General features: G+C 38.0%; 1 protein-coding gene across 4 annotated transcripts in view; it reads left to right on the forward strand.

Moving 5' to 3' along the window:
• The window catches only part of LOC121888104 (vasoactive intestinal polypeptide receptor 2-like), a 47,015-nt gene extending 21,369 nt beyond the window's left edge, over window positions 1-25,646 (forward strand). For all 4 annotated transcript variants that reach the window (XM_042399428.1, XM_042399429.1, XM_042399427.1 and 1 more), the window contains 10 exons: window positions 966-1,063; window positions 15,883-15,980; window positions 16,669-16,819; window positions 18,158-18,308; window positions 20,044-20,104; window positions 21,334-21,403; window positions 22,652-22,743; window positions 22,909-23,047; window positions 23,715-23,756; window positions 23,852-25,646. In XM_042399428.1, coding sequence (XP_042255362.1) covers window positions 966-1,063; window positions 15,883-15,980; window positions 16,669-16,819; window positions 18,158-18,308; window positions 20,044-20,104; window positions 21,334-21,403; window positions 22,652-22,743; window positions 22,909-23,047; window positions 23,715-23,756; window positions 23,852-24,025 — 1,076 coding nt within the window. In that variant the 3' untranslated portion in view covers window positions 24,026-25,646. The remainder of the gene's footprint in view (window positions 1-965; window positions 1,064-15,882; window positions 15,981-16,668; window positions 16,820-18,157; window positions 18,309-20,043; window positions 20,105-21,333; window positions 21,404-22,651; window positions 22,744-22,908; window positions 23,048-23,714; window positions 23,757-23,851) is intronic.
• The last annotated feature ends 243 nt before the right edge of the window (window positions 25,647-25,889 follow it).

The raw sequence follows: 25,889 nt of genomic DNA on the forward strand, positions 1-25,889 counted from the left end.
CAATTGTATTTACAACAAGACAGTTTAGAAACAAAATCTGTTACAACTGCTGCCAACAGTTGAGGACTTCCAATATTCCAGTCTGCTGCTATGCTTCCTCTTTATTTATACCAACATTTCTACTTAATAGGTTCACAGCTGTAACTCATCAACTTAAGACTACTTCATTTCCAGTTCAGACGGTGGATACGTCGCCTCTATCCGCATGAATAAAGACTGAGTAGCCAGAGTCGTCAGCTGTGACTGTTTTGGGTGACGGATAGAAGTTTTAACCAAGCTATTTAACATTTTTTTAGCCACGTTAGCGGTGCAGTGTGGCTCTAATGCTACGCTCACAACATGTTGACAGGAAAACCCTCTGTTATTCTGTCATGTATGGTGATGTATCACACTTTATTCCAAGACTGAAACAAGCCAAGACACCAAATCAGTGGAAATTAAGCCTAAATTAACCATTTTTTGTGTAGGATTTTGGTTGAAACTAGATAAGAACAATGTGAAGCTCCTTTTTAATTGTCTGAATCGACTGTGTTAGTGTTAATATTATTATATTTATCCCATTTTGTCCTTTTGATTCAGACAACAACACAGCTTTTCCTCTGGTGCAACTCTCACAGCTGCTAGCAGTCATAATCTAGAGCTGCAACTAATGATGTTTTACCAATTAATCTTTTTATCACTTGGACGAAAATAGTGAAAAATGCCCAAAGCACACGCTGAGATATTCAGATTGTTTGATTTGTTCGCCCAACAGATCAGAAGATATTTAAGTTATTATCACAGATGAATAATATTTACATTTGAAGCTGGAACCGGTGAATTTTCTGGCATTTTTGCCTGAATGAATGACTCAAACGTCTATTTAACTAACTGACTAATAGTTTCAGCTCTGGAGGATTGTAAGAATATAAATATATATGATATAAATCTCTCTGCTTGTTTGTTTGTCTGTCTGTCTGTCTCAGGTCACCTCAGCAGGAACTGTACAGAGCGAGGTTGGTCGGATGTTTACCCCGTCGTCAACCTCGTCTGCTGGTCAAACATCACAGATGAACCCAACGAGGTGAGTCCCCATCCCCCGCTTTCCTGCAGGAGATGTATATGCATGTGTCTGTGGGTGCAGATACTAGATGGTGGTGATGATGAAGAATGTATGCGTGATGCAGAAGTGTTGTGTGTGTGTTTGTTTGTGAGCTAGAAAGGAAAAGGTTCATGGTCTGATCAGATTGTAGCTGCTGAGAAAAACCCCTCATTACCTTATGTAAGAGGAAGTTGTGAGAAATGTGCAAAAGAAGGTCAGATGGTGGTTTATCGACCCTCCACAAGTGATGACATCTCAAAATTGACTAGTTGGTGTCACTGCAAAAAGAAAAGGTGATGCTGTGTTTTATAAGTTCTGTCATTTGAGTTAATTTTAGGGCTGCAACTAACAATTAATCTGTTGTTTCTCCATTAATCAGTTCATGGTTTGGTAAAAGATGCCTTGTCACAGTTTCCTATAACCCACAGTAAAGTCTTCAAATTGCAACTGTAACCAAATATATTATTACAAACATATATATATATATATATATATATGTATATGTGTCTGTGTATATATTAGATATATTATAAGTAAAGGTTGAATTAATCCATATTCAATTTACAATCACAGTTTGCTTAAAGAAGCAACAAATCCTCACATTTGAACCAGCAAATGCTTGAAAAATGACTTAAATGATTCGCTGATTATTGATTAATTGCCTAATTGTTTTAGTTCCAGTAATTTGGTTATAATTAAAGGGAAGTACTCGCTCATTTATTTTGTTTTTTTACTAGGAAACAAGAAAATTAAATAGTCTTATAAGTTATGAATGCTTCTTTATTCAGATTCATCTCTTCTCTGGGTAAATATGAATTTATTGTTGAAACTATATTTTCCATATTTGTTGCATTAACAGTTGTATTCATGCCTGTAATTCACAGCTACACATACAGGCTAACTTTGCATGTTGAGCTGATCTGCTGTTTGAAGACTAAACTGATGGTTTTAGGACCTTTCTTGTGATTATCAGTGTGCTTCAGGAGCTTTAGGCTTTCTTGATTTAAAGTCATTTTTTAACATTTTTGTTCAGAGTTGAAAGGATTTAGAGCAATAATCTATAAAGGCTAAGCACAAGCTTTGATACCACAATGGTTTCCTTTTGTGTTCCTTTTGTGAAGAAGCCTACGTGTGAATTCCCTTGTAGCAGAGGAGAAAGTGCTTGATATGCAGTTTGTGGTGCACAGACCTTGTTTCAGTGATCTGGTTTAAAAAAGGGTCGACCACAGACTAGTTTAACTGTCTGTAATGTCTGTGTGTGCTGCAGAAAGAAAAACACAGAAGCTTTAGCTAAAAAACTGTCATAAATGCCTCTTTTCTTGTGCAGAACAATGTGCATATGACATTTAATAAGACACACAAGTTATTAACAATCAATTACAAAGCGTGACGTAATTTTATAAAGAGTAGAGTCTCTAAACAAGCTGTCAACAATAAAGAGAACAACATCGCGTGAAGCCGTCCGCCATTGTTGTTATCGTGGTTGTGTTTCTTCTTCTTCCAATGAAACGCTGCACTACTACCACCATCTGTTTTGTCATTGATATATCAGTGTTTTTACAAAGCTCAGTTTTCCTCGTACACGCTACGACGCCAAGCCTGCATTTTCAGATTTACACACTCAAGGGAGCTGTTTTGGAAAAGCTTCATTTTCAGGGGAGAAAAACGCCGTTTTAGTTCAGACAGAGGGCCAAAATAGACGATTACAAATAGTCGGCGTAGTGTGGACACAGTCTTACTGACTCTGGATGAGGCTAAAACCAAAAACAAATCAATCTCTTTGAAGAGGAGCTGACTAACCTTCTTGAAGCCAATCAAACAAAATACTCTCGTTAAAACTAACTCTGATCTTTATCTGTATTGCTTTGTATCCCTGACGCAGCTTTTCATGATCACTGATAAATTTCAGGTTACTTTCAACATCGCCGCTCACACACGCTGTGGTAAAACGAAAAGCTGATTTCATATCAGCGTAGTGTGTCAGCGTCCCTGTGTGTGTGTGTTTATCTGTTCGTAGAAGACACTCTGACAGAGATAAACGAAGAGGAAGGTTAGATATGAGGACGGAGAAGGGGGGAGAGGTTTTTTTGGCTGACAGATCTCTGACCTGCAGCCGATCTCACAGCTCTCTCCTCAGACCTCCGTGAAATCATCCGTCTCCTTCATCGTATCCTGAGTGTGTTTGTGTGCATCTGAAGTGTGTGTTTATACACCTAAAGATAAGGGAAGCGCTGCTCTTCAGGGTCAGGATTGTGAACTGTGGTCACTTTTGAGAAATTAGCTTCGCATCTCGAACTGAAAAGGGTTTGGATGTTAAGTTTTGGATGCAGGTATCTGAGAAGAACTGAGCAGACTAGATGTGTCTTTGAGGGACAAGAAAGAAAAATAGATAAGAGGAGGAATGTTTTTATGTTTTTATGTTTTTATGATGAATGCTTGAATTGAAGATTTGTCTGTTTTTCCTCTTAACAAAAAAATGACACTAAAGTTTGTGTCTTTATTGGGTGAAAGTGTCAAAGTTATTGCCACAAATTCAGTGGAAATGATTGTGCATATATTTGTAGAGAGAAATACAAGAGTGACTGTGCTGTCATAGCAGGATTATATACAGTAAAAGACATTTAATGAAGAATAAGCAGCTGAAAATAACTGAATCATGACCCTTTTCTTCATTATATTCCCAGGAAGTAAACTAGTAATTAAAAGTCGCTGTCGTGCATTCCTGTTTGAATTTCCAAAACATCTGAGGAGCCGGGTAGATCGTAAGAAATTTAAAAAATGACAATGCAGTTTGAAACAACAGCACAGAGTCGTCCAGCGTCCTTTGTATTTACTGTTACATGACTCTGATGTTTGAGTCACTGAATGAATGAAAAGGAGAAATCATCTTGTCACTCTCTTCTCTTTTTCTCTCGCTCTCGCTCAAGCGGTGAAATTCTGAAAAAGAGAAATTTGTGCACCAGCACTAAATACATAATACAGTATATATATATCCATTCGTCCATCTTTTACATTATACAGTATTGTGCAAAAGTTTTATGCATTTTAGATTCTTCTCCATGATGCAACATCGTCAGGGAGGCGTCTGATTGGTCCCAAATTCATTCTGCAGCAAGACAATGAGCCCAAAACATCCAGTCAGAGTCATAAAGACTTATCCTCATCAGCGAGAAGAACAAGGAGTCCTGCAACAGATGGTCTCTGATCTGAACATCATAGAATCAGTCTGAGATTAACATGAAGAGACAGAAGCAGCTGAGACGATGAAATCCACAGAAGAACAGTGGCAACTTCTCCAACATGCAGGAACAACCGACCTGCCGAGTTTCCAAATTTATTTGTCATTCCAACCACATCCATATAGATTTACACATACAGTAGAACAAATTTCTCAGGATCAGAGTGCAAAACATGGACTAACACACCTAGAAACACACAATTAAAAGACTAAATAAAAAGCAGCACAGTGCTATGTTAACAAAATAAATAAAGCCTAAACAGATAATATAAAATATGAGAGAATATAGCAGCCCAGTGTTTCCTCTATTAAAAGACTCAACAGGTTAAAGTGGTAATATATTGTGCTGGATGTGCAGTGCAACGGTCTTATGGTCTGAGGGAAGAAGCTGTTGCACATTCTGGTTGTTTGATTTTATGGAGCCTCATCTGGCAGGTGATCAAACAGTCCATGAGAGGGTGGGGTGGGGTGGGGGGAGTCGTTTACAATACAGACGCCTTTCTTTCTGCATCTGCCCTGATAAATGACCTGACTGGAGGGGAGCGAGACCTCAATGACCTTCTCAGCAATCCTCACGACTCGCTGCGAGGTCTTCCGGTCAGATGCGCTTCAACTGACGTACCGGGAAGTGATGCGGCTCGTCAACGGTGCCCCCGACACATCCTCCGCTGAGCTCTCTCGGTTGAGGTGTTCAGGGACCAGGAGAGATCCTCAGTGGAGCCGCTAATATAAAGTGTTGGCTGGTCGGCCTTTGCAGGTGAACCGAGGAGAACTGCTGCTGTTTTAAAGGCGAAGCTGCTCACAGCAGATATTGATTTGATTTAAGTTTCTTCTGTTTACTTCTTTTACTTTTAGAGGCTAAAACTTTTGCACCGTTCTGTAGTTTTTTGTTTTTTTTGACAAAACTTAAATCATTTCGTCATCTTTTTTATTCAAATGTTACTTGTTTTTTAGATTTAGTCTTGTTTTTGTTGCAGAAACGTGGCGTCAACAACCATTTTTCATGAGTTTTCATTGATGACGTTGATGCTGTCGTCTCTCTGAGGGCATCAGACAAGAAAAAAGACTGTTTATTGGCAGAAATACAGCCCAGGAACCATAACCTGAGCTGGGTTACTTCAGTCGAAATGCAAGTAAAGTTCACAAGTCCCTAAAAAAAAAAAAAAAGAAAGAACCTGTGTTGGAAAAGAGCCATCAGTTGCATTTGTACTAAACCTTCAAACAGTATGTATCTTTTGTGAAGACCTGCGGCGAGACACTGGCTTAAACGGCACTCTCTGCTCTCTAATCCGCCCTCGTCTGTTCCCATATCTGCTTCTTCACAAGATGAAGGTGAAGTGGAGAGATTTTTTTTTTTTTTTTACCCCTCAGCCAACTCTTCAGAGGATTAGGAAGCAGAATGGCACAGCTGAATATCTTCCTCTGTGAATGTTGCAGGTGGTTGCAGAGAAAAAAGGGGCCACCTCCTACAGTTTGCCCTTTTCACTGTGTTATCTGTCGACTGCGTCGGTGTGTATTTATGTGTGTTTGTGCCCCGAAGCATCCTGTGTGATGCCACGGAGCTTATTTTCTGACCTTCTACGTTATTGCTTGTGTTCACGGCTGCATTCCAGGAGCCTTTGGTTTATACTGAGCTTTAAACAAGTGAGTAACATGCAGGTTTAAGAGAATATCCGGAACCATTATTGTGTTCATGCCACACACTCCTCCTGCTCTCTGTGACTTACTTTTTACTTTACGGTCTTGTTCTGTAAATTACAAAGAAGTAGAAGTGCATTCATCTGTCTCTCAATACTTTCTAGACTTATCTCAGCTCCAAGCACATGATGTAAATCTTTAAAAACAGCTCACAAATATATAGTTTCATTTAAAAAAAAAAAAAAAGGCTCAGTAATATCCTAAAACGGCTGGTCGCTGTGGTTTTTAACAAACAAACAAACAGGATTAAACTGTGCATTTGTTGGGGACTACTTTCAGCGGCGGATGAATCCACATTTGGGGCTCTAGTGAGTATTTCTGGCAGCAGGATGTGTAGGATTGAGTCAAAATAAACTACAGTGTGTGTGTCACCCAGTACGACAGTGTGACTCATTAACGTCTTTTTAATAGTTTTTTTTTTAAGCAACAACGGAGGTATGAAGATATATCAGGCTTTGGATACACACACAATTATTGTCAGTAGGATCATCCAGTTCGATTCACCAGGCAAGTCTACAGACAAACAAACTTACCTACGTGAAAAAGAAAAGGTTCTTTTTGTGGTAAAAACATTTATATTAAATTAGTGGCACAAATGCAAAAGAAAGACTGGACAAGATTGCCTTCATTGTCTAGAAGGGTTGATCCATCATATTATTATTATCAGTCATAATAATGTCAGTATAACAGGAAGAGAGTTTGGTTTTAACAAGTCAGATTTACAACAACGGTGTTGGAATATGTGCAGTAAATGACTGTAGCAGTGAAATAAGACCATGAAGAAACCATGTGAGGTCCAAACATCTGTATCTGTATCTCTGTAGTGTCAAAATGTTCAAACAAACAAGTTAAATGAAGAAAAATCAATAAAAAAATTTATTAATGTCTCTGAAGAAGCAGAGAAAAATTGGCTGAAGCGATGTTTGAATTATAAAATGCTTCAAACTCTCAAAAAGTCAAACTTTGTATCCGACTATCATTGAATTTAGGTCTTAAAAACTCTTCAGGTCTTAAAACGCTTCATCTTGCATCTGAAACTGCTCTACGACGGGTACGTGTGTGTATATTTTTCCTTTTCCTTTCTTTTCAACATGTCTGTCACATCCTTGTTTATAGTATCTATATTTTCTCATCGCTGGACTGTTTTTCTTTTGCTGCGTGTGTGTAAACATGCTCACATATGGCTGCTGCAGATGTTTGCTGCAGTTTTCAAGCCTTGTTTTGGTAAATGGATATATGCGTTCTGCAAATTTGTTTTTCTTATCCTCCACACGTATGATAGTAAAGATAACAATCTAATACCTTTGATAAAACTGTAACTGTGACTCACACCGAGATGACGTGACCTACGAATACATAATTTGCCTTCCTGAAGCTGCTGATATTGTAGAGATTAACTGTAACACAGAAAACAGATAAGGGGGCAGTTTGTGCAATATTGCCTTGTATAGAAACATATGCCAGACTGATAAACATTCTCATATAAACTATAACGGTATGTGCAGGAACTTGGCTCAAACTGGAGCTGCATTCTCACAGATGACATATTTAGATGCATGTATAAAAACAGTTTGAGTTTTTAAAAAAACTGGCGACTGGAGTCGGATTGTTTGCAAGAATCACTCGTATAAAAACAGATTCCAAGCCAAGATTTGTGGCTTTGATATAGAAGACCGGTCGCACGAGTCGTGACTTTCTTCACAAGGGGGGAGAATCAATCATAATGTATTCATATCTGGTTATTTTAAATAAAATATAATGTGATAGAGGATTTTATCCACATCATCCACTGCAGTGTTTTATATTCTCCGTTGTTTGAGTCTATGATTGATACCTGTGAAATCAGACGAAGTGCTGAAATTATCCAAGTTGTTGTTGCTGTTTTCATAGTAAAGTTAATATATTAGACTGTTGGGAAATCGGAAAAACAACTGACATGTTGTTCAATATTGAAAAGAATCATTAGTTGCAACTAAAATCAGATGTTTGTTGAGTTTTGTTTTTAACTGATGTTGAAATTTTGAATCTATCACAAGAAACTTTACTGAAACTGTTCAGACACGACAAATCAAGTCACTACAATAAAAAAAAAATAGGAGAAAAAGTAAAGAAACAGAAAATTATAATGTCTTAATCTGAATTAATTTGTAGCTTTGGAATCATCATCATCATCATCATGGCTGCCAGTTTAGTGAGAGTTGGTTTTTTTTTAGATTTTATGATTTTTATTTTTATTGGCATATTTTGATGCAGCAGCTTCTATATTTCAGGGTGTTTCTGCAGCTCTCTGTCCAGCATCATGCAGTGTTGCAGCTGACGGTGTAACATCACCTGCTGTCGGCTGTAATATTCTCTCCTCTAATACCTCTGTGACTGTCACATGACCCCTCTGACATCAGTCACGGAGCGCTTTGCTTTTTTTTTTTTTGGATCTAACTCGACATCAAAGCTCTTTATTTCTGTCACAGTGCAGCAGCCGCTCTGATGGATTCATGTTTTCTAATAGTTTCAGCTCCTGACACTGATCCATGTGTCTGCTGGTTTCTGACCGCGAGGATCTGAGTCGACTTACTTTAAATGGTTTTGCTTGTTTTTGTTTAGTTGCAAAGCTTAAAACAGTGTAGCTAACAGGGATAAACAAAAAACAAAGAGAAGGTGAGTAACCCAGAACAGAGACTGATACACATAACAGCAGAACATAAAGATGAGTTTGAACAGTCCTGATACCCACAGACAGAGACACACAGCTGGTTCCTGATCCTCTCCAGAGCCCCTCAGGTGTGTGGGACTCCCGCTCTCAGACTCTCAGTGAAGCTTCTATTTGTTTCCTGTTGAAGAGACGGAGGTTTTCCGTCTGGAAAACATTCTGCTGAGACCAGACGTCACCGCTGGCACTCACAGCTCACACCGCAGAGAGAGAGAGACACACACACACAGCAGATACAGCTGATTGTCTTCATCATCACACTTGACTAGTTTTCAACAGACTTTCAACAGACAAGACAGGATGCCATTTAGTGATCTTGGATTTATAAAGTTCTATCTTTAGCTTGAGTGGTTTTAAAGAGGCTTTTTTATCATTTTTATACCTTTATGATGTCAGATGTCACATGTTAAACACGGTAAAAGATCCAAAACTTGAGGTGGACGTATGTAAAACTGCTCTCTGCGAGTCAAAAGACGTCAGACTGTTCACACATTCCCACAAACAGCCGTCTGTTCTGTCATCTTTGTCGCTGAGGTTGGTCATGTTGATCAGATTCAGGATCCAACATGTTGAGAAGTTTCCATTTTAAGTGAAGAACAGGGAAAAGAAGTGAGATCCAACTACTATAGTTTGTTTATGTATCCTCTGGAGCTGGCAGAAGCTTCCTGAAGTCGACCAATCAGAAGAGAGCGGGCTCATCGGGAGGGTGGGGGGAGGGGGGGGGGGGGGTCTTATCCATAAAAACCTCCACCAGCAGACACAGGAGCAGCTTCTGGAAAGAAGCTATTAAATAGCTGAACAGTGCTGTTATCTCTCATATATATTTCATATGCATCCGACCTCCACTGTTATGTAATTTAATTATTTATTGCACATGTCACATTTAATTCTTGCACTGTCCATATTATCTTTGTACAGACATTATATATTTAAAGTTTTATATCCCATTTCAAAACTATTATTATTACATTCTGTAAATAGATTTTAAGTTTTAAATTTTTCATTTAATTTCAGCACTTTTAGTACTTGTGTACTTTGTTAATTTTAATATTTCATTACATACTTATATATATATTCTTATATGTGACGTTTGTGGACAAATTCTTTGTACGCTTTCATATTTGGCTGATAAACAGATTCTGATTCTGAAAAGAGACAACAGCTAAAACAACCCTGTTTCAGACAGAGGCTGAACTGATGGGCTGCATGAAGGGTCATTATAAGATAAATAATGAGTGTTTAACTGTGAATCATGTGAAGATGTTCCAGTAGAGCCCCAGAGTATAAATACAGAGCTGGAAATGTGCAGAATACGTCCACTTTAACTCAGTTTTTGTTCATCTTTTGAACTATAAGTTTGTATCTGCTAAATCTTTAGAGAAAACAAAGTAAACAAAGTCAGCGTTTGAACTACTGAATGTATTTATGATATTTAAGATATTTTGGCACAAACGTTTAGCTGCATGTTTTAAATTTAGACATAAAAATATTAATTTTTAACTGACAGATTTTAAATGATAATACAGCTCATAAAGTTTTCAAACAATGCAATTAAACACTATAACAATTTTTTTTCTCCATTATTATTATTATTTTTAATTGTGTATAAATCATGACCTTAAAATTCACATGATTAACTCCTTTAACTCACTGAAGCGACAACCAATCACGTTCATTTTTACTCCCTCGTGTTTCCCTTCAACAGAAAGCACAGACTTATTTTCTGCTCCACTCAAGAACTTCAAATTAAACGGAGGAAAAGCTGTTTGTTGCAGGCTGTCGAGAGCAGATATAACAGTAAAGCTGCCAACTTTAATAAGAAGAACGAGGCGAGGGAAACACACCACTCAGGAACTGAACTGCAGTAATTTGTCTGTAAAGTGGCAACGTGAGAAAATAACTTAACACAAATCGGAGCCGAGAATGTAAATTATTGACTCGGCGCTAAACACACCTGCAAGCTTCAGGATTGTGGGAGATGAAAGACGACGCCGTCACGCTACAGTACGTTCAAACATCACACGTCGTTTGTCTTTTCTGTTTTACACAGAACATCAGTTCACATAACAAACCTCTGTCAAACGTCTCCGACACGCTGGAAAATCCACCTGTTTGTCTCCCAACGATTCTCCTGGTAGCTGCAGTTTATGAAAACATGGATGAAGAGAAACTTCATCATCTGTAGCTTTTCTTTTCTGATAGAAAACTATAAATAAATAAAGAAATATTTAAAATGATTCCACACATGAAGGGTGTTGCAGTAGGTTTCCAGGCTTTAGTAGAAAACTCGATTTTAATATTTGATATATTTTGTATGTTGTGTCACAGACTTCATACATGAAACATATTAAAATACTGATCAATATTGATAAAATTTTGGCAATAAACAGCATCTGCATGTTCATATTGTGCGAAATCTTCATCCTTTAATGAGGTAATTCTTCATATGGCACCAGTTTCACCGGATCATAAAGTAGTGGCCATTAAATCAGTTGGTGATTATTTAATTAACAGAAAGAAAATAAATTACAGTCTGAAGAGCATTTTGGTTTGATGAATACTTCTGACTGATGGCTGAAATATTCCAAATTAATCAGCCTTGTGAACTGCATTTTTCCAGCATCACAGTAGCGGAGAGTTTCAGTTTGTTGGTGATTTGATCCTAATTAACTTGATGCTTTTAAAAGTTTGTTGTATTTTTCCAGGTTTTAATGACTTCCTCTAATATTTCTCAGCCTGAGGAGCTGCTGTACTTTTAGTGCTAAAATGTTTTGTGAATTATTCTTAGACTAAAAACTTTCTCACGTTAGGAACGGCTCCCAGTCGGTGTTCTGGTTCATCCCAGAGGTGTTGGATTGTTGTCAGGACTCATCAGTCAAATTCTTCCACATCGAACTGGGAAAACCATTTCTTCATGGAGCTGGCTTTGTTCACATGTTGAAACAGGAAAGAAGCACACTATCATCTAAAATATCATTATGAGATGTAGCATTAAGACTTTCCTTCATTAGAACTAAGAGACCAAGTCCAAACCATGAAAGTAAGAAGTCTGACTGCTCTGTTTTTATCTTTATGGATTGTGCTTTTAATCGTATTTTAACCTAAATTTGCAAATAATTGTGTTAGCAAATAGTAGCTCCACCTTGTGGTCAGCTGTTGTATTGATTGTGTTTTAGCTAATAACTTGCGTGAGGTACATTCCTCCCTCCTGGGTGTGTGTGATCAATATATTGAAACGTGATGTCAACAGCGCCACCATATGGTCAGTTATGAAGCGCTTTGCTTTTTGTCTCGTAACTCATGCTCATGTAACTCCCCGGGACACGCTAAGCATATTCAAACATGGTAACACCAACATCTTGTGTAAGAGATTCAACTGCAGATGATTTTTGGTGGCATATTCGCACGAAAACCCCCAACAGTTCTGCGAAATTTGATGGTGTTTCACCTGTAGGCGGTGCTACATTACAATAATTAAAAAGTTACTATGCTGACAAAGATCTATCAGAACAGAATTTTGTGAGTATGTGCAATTGAAATATTGGAATAGTTTACAAGGTTTTGATCACTGGAGTCTCTGTGAGATTTAGAATTTTGTGAAGTGAAACATCTTGCTGTAAATCTTTCAGCAGCTGGACCTGCAAGCAGCAGCTGCAGCAGCTGTCAGCAATCACACACATTATCTTTAGATATTTTAGTTGTCTTCTAGTTTGAAATACTGACAGAGATCCATGGCTACGATGCCACGCAGAGACAAATATGGTTCACGCTCCTCTAATCTCGGTCATGACTCTGGAGCAGAATATAAAGGCAGCCCACCAGATTTAGACTTCTATCACGGCCAGAGAGCTGCTAAAGTTCAACATCGCTTTAATTCTCTGATGTCAGAGAGGAAGACAGAAAGGGCGAGCGAGCGAGCCAAAGTTTATGGATGGAGATGTGTTTGGACATAGAAGGCAGTGTGGCTGCAGCAGACCAGAGCCAGCAGGTCATCAGCTCCCAGCCAGCGGGCCTGAGAATCAAACTCAGGAATGAGACTCCGATGCCAGGCTGTGACTGTCTGTCTAGCCTCAGATACAGTGGTGAAAGAAACCCTTGACTGAAGTGAAAGTGGCGATGTCCACCACAGTCCATGTGGACTTGATGGATGGTGGATTTGGACGGCAAACGTCCCAGAAACTTGGCCGTTAAGTCCACGAGTCCGCAAGTGTAGTAAAGTCTGGACATCTGGATTCGAATCTGCTCACGTCACACCCACACAGTCCTGATGAACTTTTCATAAACAGTAACTTAGGATGTTTTTTTTTCAAACCTTGCATGTTTTATAATGGATATTTAATGTTATAGAGAAATACCTCCACATTTACAGGTGCTTTATGTAAAAGTTAAGAAATATACAGAATCAAAATTAAAAAGGAATCATTGTCTAGAAGAACATCATCAAGAACATTATCAAGACTGACAGAAAGAAGGAAGAAAAGACTAAAGCAGGAAGAAAAGGTGAGGAAAACAGAAGAAAGGAGCAAAGGAAGTAAAGAAAGATGGAAAGAAATAAGAAAACATGGACGTGCAAAAACAAAACAAAGCAAAGAGGAAAGGAGAAAAGAAATACTGAAACATGGACAGAGCAAAAGAAAAGAAGACAGAAAGAAGAAGAAGAAGACAAATGAAAGTGGGCGTGGAGGGACGAAGGGAGTAAAATAAGGCAAGAAAGATGAAGACACAGAAATGTAGAAAGTCTCCAAACATGGAAATCTTTACATGAAACACCAGACAGCGTCTCAAGATGATACTTAAGTACAACAGCTGGATAAGTGGATGTTCAAGACTTTCCACTTGTGTGTGTCTGTGTTATTTTTATATGAATTTGTTAATTTGTACGTGTAAGTGATGTGTTATTGTGACTGTAAAGCTGCTTGTTTACATGCATTTAAACATGTGTTTAACAGTATGTGAAAAGGCTCATGTGTGTCTAAATGTATATATGTTCTGTGTGTGTCCAGTTAATTGCCAGATGGTGTGTCATACATGGGGAATGTTGTTTATAGATGATGGGAGAGCGATGAACGCCAGGCACCGACGTTCTCACACACACACACACACACACACACACACACAGACACACACACACATCTTCACGGTCCAGATCCCCTGCTGTGTGTCAAGCTTAAGAGTCTGAGGAGCGTTAGTGATTTTTTTTAAACAGACTAGATTCTGACCACGCTCTTATTCTTAAAGATTTTCTCCACTCTAAAAACAAAACAACAACAAAAAATAACAGAAGCTCTTCAGTCAGGATGATGTTTTTCTTTTTCTACTCTACTTTTTCTCTATGATCAGAATTTGTTAAAAAAAAAAAAAAATCAATTCAGAGATCATTAATTACTCAAATAAACATACAAATAAATGCTTAAATAGATAAAGTTCTTTATTTATCCCCAAGGGAAATTTCAGTGTTTCAGCAGCTATCAAATAAATGACAAAAACAACACAAGTAGCTCACAAATACACACACAATGAGTTGTGTGTGTGTGTGTGTGTGAATGATCAAAAATATATACAAATATCACTACACTAAATAAAACTAGAAATGCATTTCCTGCAGAAAATGCTGAGAGCTGAAATAACTTGCAAAGCATTGCTGCAAATACAACACACTTGTTCAGCATCCCCATCAGTATAACTTGCAGAATTCTGTCACCATGGTATATTATATTTAAGAGATATGGCAGTTAATAAGTAGTATGGTGGTGCTTCACTCATGACCACAGGGTGGAGCTGTTGGTGTCATGATTCAGTATGTGGTGCAGATTCTCATGGAGAACCTCTGTACCAAGTTTCATTTTTAACAGAATTACAGAAATATCATCTTATAATGTTACTTTATTTTGGGTAGAATTATATTAAATGTCACACACTTGTGCAGTTCGGCTTTATGTTCAACATTCCCAAATTTAGTTGCAATCCAATTTAGGATTGAAGAGTTCTGACCCGTTACAGGCATCATCCACACCTTCAAAAGTTTGGCAACCAATTACAGACAAACAGCAAGTGATAACCTGAAATGAGTTTTGTTCAGGGTCACCTAAATATGATATTTACCAAGTTTGGTGAGGATGAGATGAAATATGTGCCAACAGAAGCAAAAAATCCTAAATGGTGGATATTATTTCCAGGTGTAAATGGATGTGGCCTCTATCAGTGGAATCAGCATTGTGTAAGGAACACACTGTGCAAATATTGTTTTAATACATACAAAAACATGTTACAAAAACATGTAATAACTGACCACATGGTGGCGCTATTGGTCCCATGTTTTAAGTTGTTTTAGTTTTTGAGACACCACCTTGTAAACATTCCTCCCACAGACTTCCTGTCATAGACTCTGTGTTTCTGGGGTTTTTGTGTTTTGGGGGTTTTTGTGTTTTTGGGGTTTTTGGTTTTGTTTGACGCAGATGAGAGATTGTAGTGTTGTTTGGGTGTTTGAGTTGTATTCATGTTTATTCTGTGGTGGTTCTCTGCAGGTCGGTTTATTATGAAGAGTTTTGGGGTTTATATGTTCCTGTTCTTGCTTCGTCCATCTTCACACCTGCTCTGTATCATAAATGAACCTTTGAAGGACAATAGTGTGAATGTGTATATTTTGAGCATATATAATATAATATAATATAATATAATATAATATAATATAATATAATGATATAATAAATATTTGATACATTGGGACCTGTTGGGCCTGCGGGACATGAGTATAATGTTACATCTTTATTTATTCATTTATTATTTGGTTTTAAGAAGTTAAATTGACTTTATGCAAATAAAAATCTAATTATGTTTAAATTTAAAAAGCAGAAAGCAGCGCCTCCTTTCATTTCCTGCCTTCACCGAAAGTACAACTGCAAACCAGATTATTTTATTTATATTTCATTTATATATGTATACACTGATTTATATATTTTGAACAAATAATAACTTACCATAACTGCTTCTGTTAAATATCATCAATAGAAACAAACTTAATTCAACAAATGATGATTCAATCAAGTAAAATAAAAAATATACAATAACAAGGCTCAGATTCCACATTTAATGATTCTTATTCTACATTTAATATTCAATTAATCTTATTTAATGTATTTCCTGTGTTTGTGTGTCCAGCTGGTCTTCTACAGGGTGGTAAAGATTCTGTCTACTCTGGGTCACAGCTTGTCCTTCATCACTCTGCTCACCAGCACCATCATCATCTGTTTGTTCAGGTAAACACATAACACTCACCTTTCCACCCTGCCCACCAGTCACACAACCACACCAGTTAAACCAGTGAGTCGAGTCTTTAAACTGTGTGTGTGGAGGGAAGATAGGAAACTCAATGTGGACAATGTTTTTGAATGCTCCTGTTTTTCTTACTGCGTATGTTTTATCCCTGTGTAATTGTACTTATATTAGTCTTTTTCTATCTATGTATCTACAAGATACATATATTTCTCCTCCAAGTGAAGTTAAATACAGACTTAACCTCTGTAAGTCTTGTATTTCTATGCAGAAGATCAATTTTAATAAACATTCACGACAATAGACGACACTGTGCGTGCAATCATCTGACATTTACTGACAAACACATCAGTATTTGTCTGCAGAACATGCAGAAATAACTCTGGATATATTAACTGAGGTTATGTTTAGGATAACTCTGCATATATAATATAAACCTATACGCTACATGTTGTGGTGGGGGTGATAACAGTTTGTTGTAGAAACGTGGGAGACTGATGAACGCTGCAGCTCGGCCTGGATCGGCTCCAGCTGTTCACTCGGCTGCTATCAGTGTGTTTAGATACCACATCCATCACTGGATTGATTCACACTCTGACACCGTCTGTAAACACACTTCTTAACATTCTTCTGTGTGTGTGTGTGTGTGTGTGTGTGTGTGTGTGTGTGTAGGAGGCTCCATTGCACGAGGAACTACATCCATCTGAACTTGTTTGTGTCGTTCATGCTGCGAGCCGTGACCGTGCTGACTAAAGACACTCTGCTCTTCTCAGACGACTTCCCCGATGAAGAAAACACAGACTGCGGCACTCAACCCTCACTGGTGACCTCACACACAAACACACACACACACACACACTTTTACTTTTACTATATTTAAAAGGACTTTTACCGTCAACTTTTCTATTACTGTTGAAGTTCTCATACAATATGATGGATATAATTCCTGAAAACACAATTATCCAAAGCTTGATATAGCTTATTACTCTGTGCTGTAGACCTTGTGCAAAAACTCTGCAAACTCTTCCTACATTTACAAAGAGTTTGGACGCATTAGTTTGTTGAGAAATGGCTTCATAGACTAATACTATTCGTACTGAAGTTCTTTAAGAAAATTAAAAGGTCAAGAGGTTGTAGCACAACAAGCTAGTGAAGCCACGTTCCCGCACATGCTCAGTGGCGTCTGCCTTACACAGAGCTATTATCCAGAGACTGAAAACGTGATCGCTGTTATTAGTCTTTGGAGCCGTTTCTAAACAAACTAACATAACCAAATTCTTCATGATGAAGGAACATGTCACCCAGCGCAGCGGTGTGACTCACTGACGTGTTTTTAATAGTTAGTTATAGGAAAACAACGTGCCAACGTCAACGGCGCAGAGGAATAAGATATATCAGGCTTTGGATACACATACAATACAATACTAGATAGATAGATATATAGATTCTTTATTGTCCTTCAAGGAAATTTGTTGCCACATTCTGTACAGAGCCTTACATGAATACATAGATACATAAATACAGAACACATCCACAACATGTCTACATGAAAGACATCCATACAGGATACATCCACATTCATAGATGCACGTATACACAAGTTACAGATTTGTTAACAATATGAAAAATGTAAAAAATTGCAGCCATATCACTTATTGTTTTAGTTGTAAACTTTTTAGTCAGTTGCTCCACCACTTTGGTCTACATTCATGTTCCCCAGAGGATCAATACTGATTTTGGTGACCCTCTGACCTTTCCTTTAGTGCCACCAGCAGGTCAAAGTTTTCCCTCATTCTGTGATATTTCTCAACATCCTCTGGATAGATTGGAGCAAAGTTTGGTACAAACATTCATGGTTCCCAGATGATTTATTTTATGGTGATCCTCCTCCAGAAATCACTCATATATGGACAGAATGATGTTGAATTAAACATGGAGTCAGTCATCTTCTTGAACTCTTCATTAAATTAATCTGTTGAATAATTAGTTCCTAGAAGGGCACAAAAAACACATGAACACAACATAATGTATAAGTATAAAAACATCAGATAAATACAAAAGAAAACAGAATATACAAGATAAAACTATTTAAACAGACCATCCTATTTCACGTCACTACATTCAGCTTGAACTGTTGTAATAAATGATGTTGTTGTTTCAGGTGGGCTGTAAAGCCAGTCTGGTGTTCTTCAACTGCTTCGTCATGGCCAACTTCTTCTGGTTGTTGGTGGAGGGTCTCTACCTGCACACGCTGCTGCTCGTCATCCACAACTACTCCATCCGCCTGTCCATGTACATGCTCATCGGCTGGGGTAGGACGCCAACCTGGCTCTTATTTGTTCTTAGTTTTGATCATCATCCCTAAACATTTCCCCCCACCAAGTTAAAACCCTCTGCACTGAGGCAAGTAGGACTTTGGCGGCAGGTCAGTCAACTTTATTTTAATTTCTGATTGAGATTCCCAAGTTTTCTAAGATACCAAATATACCAGGCTGACTTTTGAGGAAATGTGTATAAAATTAGTGGAATAAATTTCTTTTCCAACCTTGAAACTTGAAACAAAAAAGAAAAAAGATGTTATAACTGAAATTTGGAGATGCAGTGACATGACTACATCTCGTCTTTCTCAAAAATATGAAATTGTACAAATGTTTGAATTCATGAAGTAACTTTCACATATTTTGCAATGACAAATAGCAATGCACACTGCTGATATTGGCTATGATGTAAAATTGTGCAGAGAAGTAAGAAGATATTTAGCCAGTTTAGTGTTGACTTGAATAAAAATGATCTGAAAACATGAGCGAGGAGGTCAGACTACTGGACTTAAAGCAGCACATAAACTGTACTGATTGTCACCAGAATTTTCTCTCTTTCCTAAATGACATACAGTAACCTCTTAACATCCACCAGGTCACCAGTTACCTGCTTAAGCCAGTTGTAAGCGGCTTAGCATCACGCAGTAATGACCAATTGGCACAATTTGGCCACTTTGAGATGTTTTGGAGAAGTTTGGGGACACCAGTGACACCACAAACTAAAAACTCTGTAGCTCCCATAAGGTTAGACCTAGAGGTCTGGGATTTTATACAGATGTGGTTGACCAGATGTAGAAGGTATGTGGTGACTTGCATAGTTCTGGCATAAAGCATGTCCTAGTTATTATTATTCAAAATATGACTCATTATAGACGAGGACCAAAAACACTTTTTTGAGCCATATTTGGACTGATGTGCTAAACAAGCACATTTCCAGAAACTAGAAGATGTCACCTTTCAAATGAAGTCTAATACATTTTGGCCTTTCAGTTCTTCTGTTATAAGCTTTTCCATTTGGGTATGCCAACATTTTTTAAAAAAAGGGTGGATGTCAAGAGGCTGCTTTGTCAGTGTGTAATGTGTTGGTTGTGGCTCGTAGTGATGAACCTACAGAGAATTATCAGCGACTCTGCAGCTCCTCTCGGCTTTACGGAGCTTTATAGTGAGTTTCAGCGCATTGTTTATCTGTCCGGCTACAACTTTACTGTTCTGGTTCACTCTCAGCGCTCTCATAGCGTCATTTTCAGAGAAAAAGCTGTAATCTTATACAGGATTGCACAATGAAATGCAGTTGTAGCCTTTCTTGCACAAAACTTCACACGTCAACGCCCACATACAGTACAGACAGAGCAACAGACAGAGCGACGAACAGTGCGTCACGCTGGTGAAGTGGACCAGTGTACAGTATTTAAAGAAAAGCCGGGTCATAAACAGTCTCTTGGCCTCTGCGTTCGCTCAGTTCCGTTCTGCCTCAGCCGCTGCCATGTGACACCTCCTTCCACCATCCATCACCACTTTACCAACACTTCCTCCCTAATGCATCACCATCCAGCCCCGGCTGTTTAATGTACATGTGTGTATCTGTGCGTAGACATCATATTTCCTGTGTGGCACCTCATGAAGATGTTCAGTGTCTGGTAGACCGAGAATCTAAACAGACTTTCTCCTCTCTCTCTCTCTCTCTCTCTCTCTCTCTCTCTCTCTCTCTCTCTCTCTCTCCCTCTCTCAGGAATCCCTTTTGTATTCACGGTGGCCTGGGTTATATGTAGGATAAAGCTCGAGGACACAAGGTGAGTCTGCACCTCCTGCTCTGGCAGCAATGTGAGCAAAGTGTGATATTTGAATAAACAAGAAGACTGTCAGCCTCTAGTGGCCTCCAGCAGCACAGCCAGGATTCATAAAGATAGTTTTCTTCTGATGCTGGTTTTAAAACTGAAAAAAAAAAACAGACTTCACATCAGATTAAAACTGTGTACATCCACTTTGGGTGATTTTCATTCTCTTCAGTAATTTGAAGAATTACATGCTCCTACAATTTAAAGGATAGGTTCACAATGGTGTCCACCCAGTCATTTAATGCATTTAAACATTTATCTGAAGCTTAAATGAGGCTTCAGCAGTCTGAGTTAGTCATATCAAGTGGATATCTGACACATTTACAGTTTTTTTAGCATCAAACTCCCTCTTTGCGTTTCCTCAGACAGTGTTTCCCTGTTGAGCTGCAGGTGGAAGTATAGTAACAAAAAGAGGGACTTTGGCACTAAAAAGACTGTAACGTTGAAAGATATCTACTTGATTTGACTCATTTGGACGCTGAAGCTTCATATTAGCTTCAGATAAACTTTTAAATACATTTTTGCACAGAAGGAGGACTGTGGATTTTGTCCCCCATCACTTCCACTGTAAGTAGATTTCTCTGACATACAAAGTTTTCTGACAAAAAAACTTTATTATTTTGATTTGTGCTGCAGATAAGGATTCTTTTTTATTATGGATTAATCTCAATTATTTAGTTAATTGTTTAGTCTATGAAATGTTAAAAAATGGTGATTAAAATTGCATTCACAATTTCTGAGAGGCCACAGTGACGTCCTCTATTTACTTGTTCTGTCTGACTAACAGTCTGAAACCTTCAGATATTCAATTCACTGTCATATATGAGAAAAACAAAACAGCAAATTGTCAAATATGAGAAGCTGGAACCAGAAAATGTTTGGCATTTTGCGGGAAAAGTGACTGAAACACTTATTTGATAATCAAAATAATTACAGATTAATCTTCTGACAATCTACTCATTATTGAGTAATTGAAAAGTGAATCCTGTAGACAGAGACCTGAATCCCACACATGAGAATGTAGATATCAAAATCTGGCTTCCTCATGTTATTGAAAAAAACACTTAAACATGTAAACAAAATACAATTTGGAACAACTTAATATAGCAAGTAAAGATAAACTCAGCTTTTAGAAACACTGACACACTCGTGAAAACCTCACTGATTGATTTCCTTGTTTCCAGGTGTTGGGAGACCAACGACGACCCCGTCCCCGTCAGACTGCTAAACTGGCCCATCATGGCGTCTGTCATTGTGAGTTTTGTGCCAGTTTGTCGCACCGACATCTTATCATGATGAAACTCTGTTCTAAAGTTCAATAACGTGACTTAATTTTGTTATTCACATTATTTTGCTAACACAGTATTTATTTTAAAATGCACATATTATTAACTGAAGCAGTTATTCTTTATGATGGATTATTTCTCTCAAATGTCCTGTTTCAACTTCATAAATACTGCAATTGTTTGTTGTTGTTTTTGATCATTGTTTGGAATATTTTGACAGAAGTTATATAGTAGATTTTGGATTCTATTACATCTTGAAGATAGATATATCATGTTTTTTTGTGATTTTCTGTTATTTAAATACTATTATAATGTTGGATCTCTATTTTGAACATGAAAGTTCCAAAATTTGAGGTGAACTTACAGAACAAACAGCCGTCTGTTAGTCTTTCTCGCTAAGGTTGGTCACGTTGTCCACTCTGCATTATTCGGATCAGATTCAGGCTCAAACATGTACGGATGTATTTGAGAAGTTTATATTTCAACTAGAGAACGAGAAAAAGAAGTAAAATCCTGCTACTTTAGTTTGTTTACGTAGCCTCCGGAGCCTACAGGAGCTGACCAATCAGAACAGAGTGGGCTCATCAGGAGGCGGGGCCTTAAAGAGACAGGAGCTAAAACAGCCTGTTTCAGACAGAGGCTGAACTGAGGGGTTGAATAAAGGACCAGTAGAAGATAAATAAGGAGTTTTTTCAACAGGAAATCATGCAAATATATTCTAGTAGAGCCCCAGAATAAAAATACAGACCTGGAAATATGCATGATATGTCCTCTTTAACCTTTAACCTTTTCACCTGCTATGCCTCACTTTAGCTGAAACTTAATCACTCTTCCCTATTCCATATACAGTACGTCTGGGAACCTCTCTTATTATTTTATTTTAGTGATGTCTCCGTGCTTCTACCATCCAACACAATCATTTATAAAAAGTCTAATGGCTGCTCAGTCACAGGGATAAAATCTGAAAACAGATTCAATCATTCAACATTTCATATAAAACATCCTGATATTTATTTTTCTATTCACATCTCTGCTTTAATTCATTGTTGACAAGTATAAAGTACTTACTGTGCCTTTATACTAATTGTTAAAATTAGCCTAAAATCACCAAGACATATTTTGTTGCTTAGCAATGTCACAGATTCTGATCTTTCTGATGTTGAAGAAGTGACGTTTGCTAATATGTTTCCGTCTCTCTGCTGTGTTTCTCCACAAGATTAACTTCATTCTGTTCATCAGTATCATCCGCATCCTGGTGCAGAAACTGCGCTGCACTGATGTTGGAGGAAACGAGCAATCACAATACAGGTACACTCCCAAAACGCCGCTCTCAATTTGAAACATTACAAATCCAAAGTCAAAAATGTACTTTAGATAAAAGTGTATAAAAGATATCACTGATATTCACATTTCATATTAAAAACTTGATGTGATCCAGCACTATGTGTGTGTGTGTGTGTGTGTGTTTTGCAGGCGTCTGGCGAAGTCAACCCTCCTGCTGATTCCTCTGTTTGGGGTGAACTACGTGGTGTTTGTCTACATGATGGAGCCGACTGATAACAACATGAGACACATCAAGATCTTCTTTGACCTCGGCCTCGGATCCTTCCAGGTACAGAACCACCAGCGTAAGGAAGGTCACTTTTGAAAAGCCGGCAGCTGCAAAACAGGCTGCAGTGTAATCCGACGGCGCAATAGCGTCCCGTCAATGTGCGTCCACTAAAAGTTCTTGATTTTGATTTCTGACAGACTCAGACTGTTATTATAAGTGTCTGACAACATTATAGAAAGGATCATCCAGAGAAATAAAACACTTTTCTTTACCTTTTGCTTGATCCGGTCTGTTTGTTATTATGTATAACCAAGTCTCGCTCATTCTGAAATCTTGTGAGAGTTGAGTTGTTGCAGGAAATGATTACATTGCAACCTGTTTCGCAGCTGCAGGCTGAAGCGCTCTAGCTCAATACTGGACCAGTTTCAAAAGCATTTGTCCCCATTAGTCATTTAGATACAACAAGATGGGAAAATAGGGTTGTGTAGATTTGATAAAGGCTTCACTTCAGCCCTAATCTGATGCTCAGTTGCTCCATTGGCAGTGCAGATGTCCTCTAAAATGTTTTGTAGGTGAAAAGCTTCAAAATATGCAGCTAATAATTATATTAAAAGTAATTTTTAGTTTCATGCCAGAAGCCTTTTTGTTGGCACAGTACTTGTCATTTTTAAATCGAAAACTCTTCATGCATAACCACAAACTGATGCTGTATGTGTGTGTGTTTTAGGGTCTAATCGTGGCGGTCCTCTACTGTTTCCTCAACAGCGAGGTGAGCCTGCACACACAGGTTTCTGTATTTATGAATATGAGTATAATTTTCTGCCTCACAGACCCGTGACGTGAGCTTTTGTGTTTTTCAAAAAGGTCCAGAGTGAGCTGAGGAGGACGTGGAGGAGTCTGTCTCTCAAGCGTTACGTGGGGCGGGACTACAGGCAGCACACCCTGTCACTCAGCCGAAACGGCGCCGAAAACTCCTCCCAGTCCCCCCGAAAATCCCGAGCCCAGTCCATCCTGCAGACCGAGACCGTCGTGATCTGACCATAACACAGAACTGCGGCTCGTATTCAGAGCGACTCAGAATGCAGAAGTCTAACTCAAGGACACTTTTACAGAACATATCATTTGCTTCTGCAGGGACTGAGTTTCTGAGGTGAAGGAACTCTTATTGAAGACGTATTATCACACTGGTTCCCAACATCTCTCAACTCCAAACCATCCACACATGAAACAGTGCCTGCAATATCATGCAGAATGGAAACTTCTCCAATTACAAGAACATTTTTTTTTCTGTTTGGACTATTTCACATGATCAAACATCATAAAAACAACCTACAGGCTGAAAATGAAGGCTTAACTTCCAAAAATACATCAGTTTTGGAGGTAAAAAGACAACTATTAACTTTAATAGTAAGTTCATGCCTGCATCAAACCACAATGAAGCTTAAAAACAGGACACAAAAATGATATATTAGTAATATGTTATTTGATCTTATTGATAACCAAAGAAATTACAGCATGAGGTGGAGAATCACTGAATTTGACAATCATGAAGTTATTTTTTTAAATGATATGATGCAGACTTGGCAGATCTGTTTATGTTTGATGTAAACGACCAGCTGGGAAACTCGTCAGCCTCCTGGAGCTCCGTATAGGAAACACATGAGATCATTCAAAATGAATTGTGATCCCTGGTTTCATACTGGTAGTGACCAGTTCAACCAAAACTTTACTTTTTTCCCTTGTTACTATATAGCCAAAACTGGTAAAATTATCCAGTAATTCACTAGAAAAAAAACAACAAATATTTGAAGAAAATTCTGAAAATATTAAATGTAATATTGTGTATCAGAAATATGTTTATCTGCTTTCCTTTCCTGTTAATCATCTCAAGACCCCTCAGATTTACCCGAGCCTCCCTACTGTCCTAATGGGATGATAAAGCTTCATCTGGGAGTTCAGGAAATATATATATATATATATATATATATATATATATATATATATATATATATTACTGTAGCTCATGTGAATCTTGATGGTCCATTTGATTGTTTATGTTATTTTTCATGTGTAGCGGTTGTTGCCAAAGTCAGAAATCAACCACTATGTGACTCTGAAAGGCGATAGTTCTGTATTTCTGATTTAATCTGCCTTCAATTTCACTGTTTCCGGCTATAATTTCACTTGAGAGGGTGGAAAAGCATCTGAAACTCGTCTATACCTGAGTGGGACGAAATTATTTGAAATCCTTCTTATCACAACTGCCGTTAAATTAAATAAACGACTGAATGAAAATGGGTGGGAAATAACGTTTCCTGGCAGGTTTTCCAGACTTTTCCGAGGGAGGACTCTGTATAATATGTGAAATTCAGTTAAAAGAATCATATCAGCTAACAGACACATCAGCGTAACAGAACATGTACAGAACACTGGACTTTATCCAAAATGGCACAAACAGGGTTTCAGTTCTACTCAAAACAGCCAAAAATAAAACATTATTACCTTGTACAGAGACTGACTGTTATGTATTTTATGTGTTTTTTTTATACAGTCGAGTGTATTAAACGCTGGTTGTGTACATGCACACGAGGTCGAGACTGAGCATCGATGTCATCTGTAAACTTTTGACCACAACTGTAAACCTGTGACTCCACATATGTTTTATGTATAAAAGCTTTTATCATGTAGAACCCGTCATGTTTGTTTTTTGTCCCACAGGTATGCAGACACATACCTACATACCTACACATGCACACTAGGGCTAAAACTAACAATTATTTTCATTATAATTCATATAATCTGTTGATTATTTTAGTTGTTTGGTCGATAAAATGTCAGAAAATGGTGAAACATGTTGATCAGCTTTTCTTAAGTCCAACGTTACATCCTCAAATGTCTTGTT

This window comes from Thunnus maccoyii, chromosome 21 (genome assembly GCF_910596095.1).
Source record: "Thunnus maccoyii chromosome 21, fThuMac1.1, whole genome shotgun sequence".
Lineage (NCBI taxonomy): Eukaryota > Metazoa > Chordata > Actinopteri > Scombriformes > Scombridae > Thunnus > Thunnus maccoyii.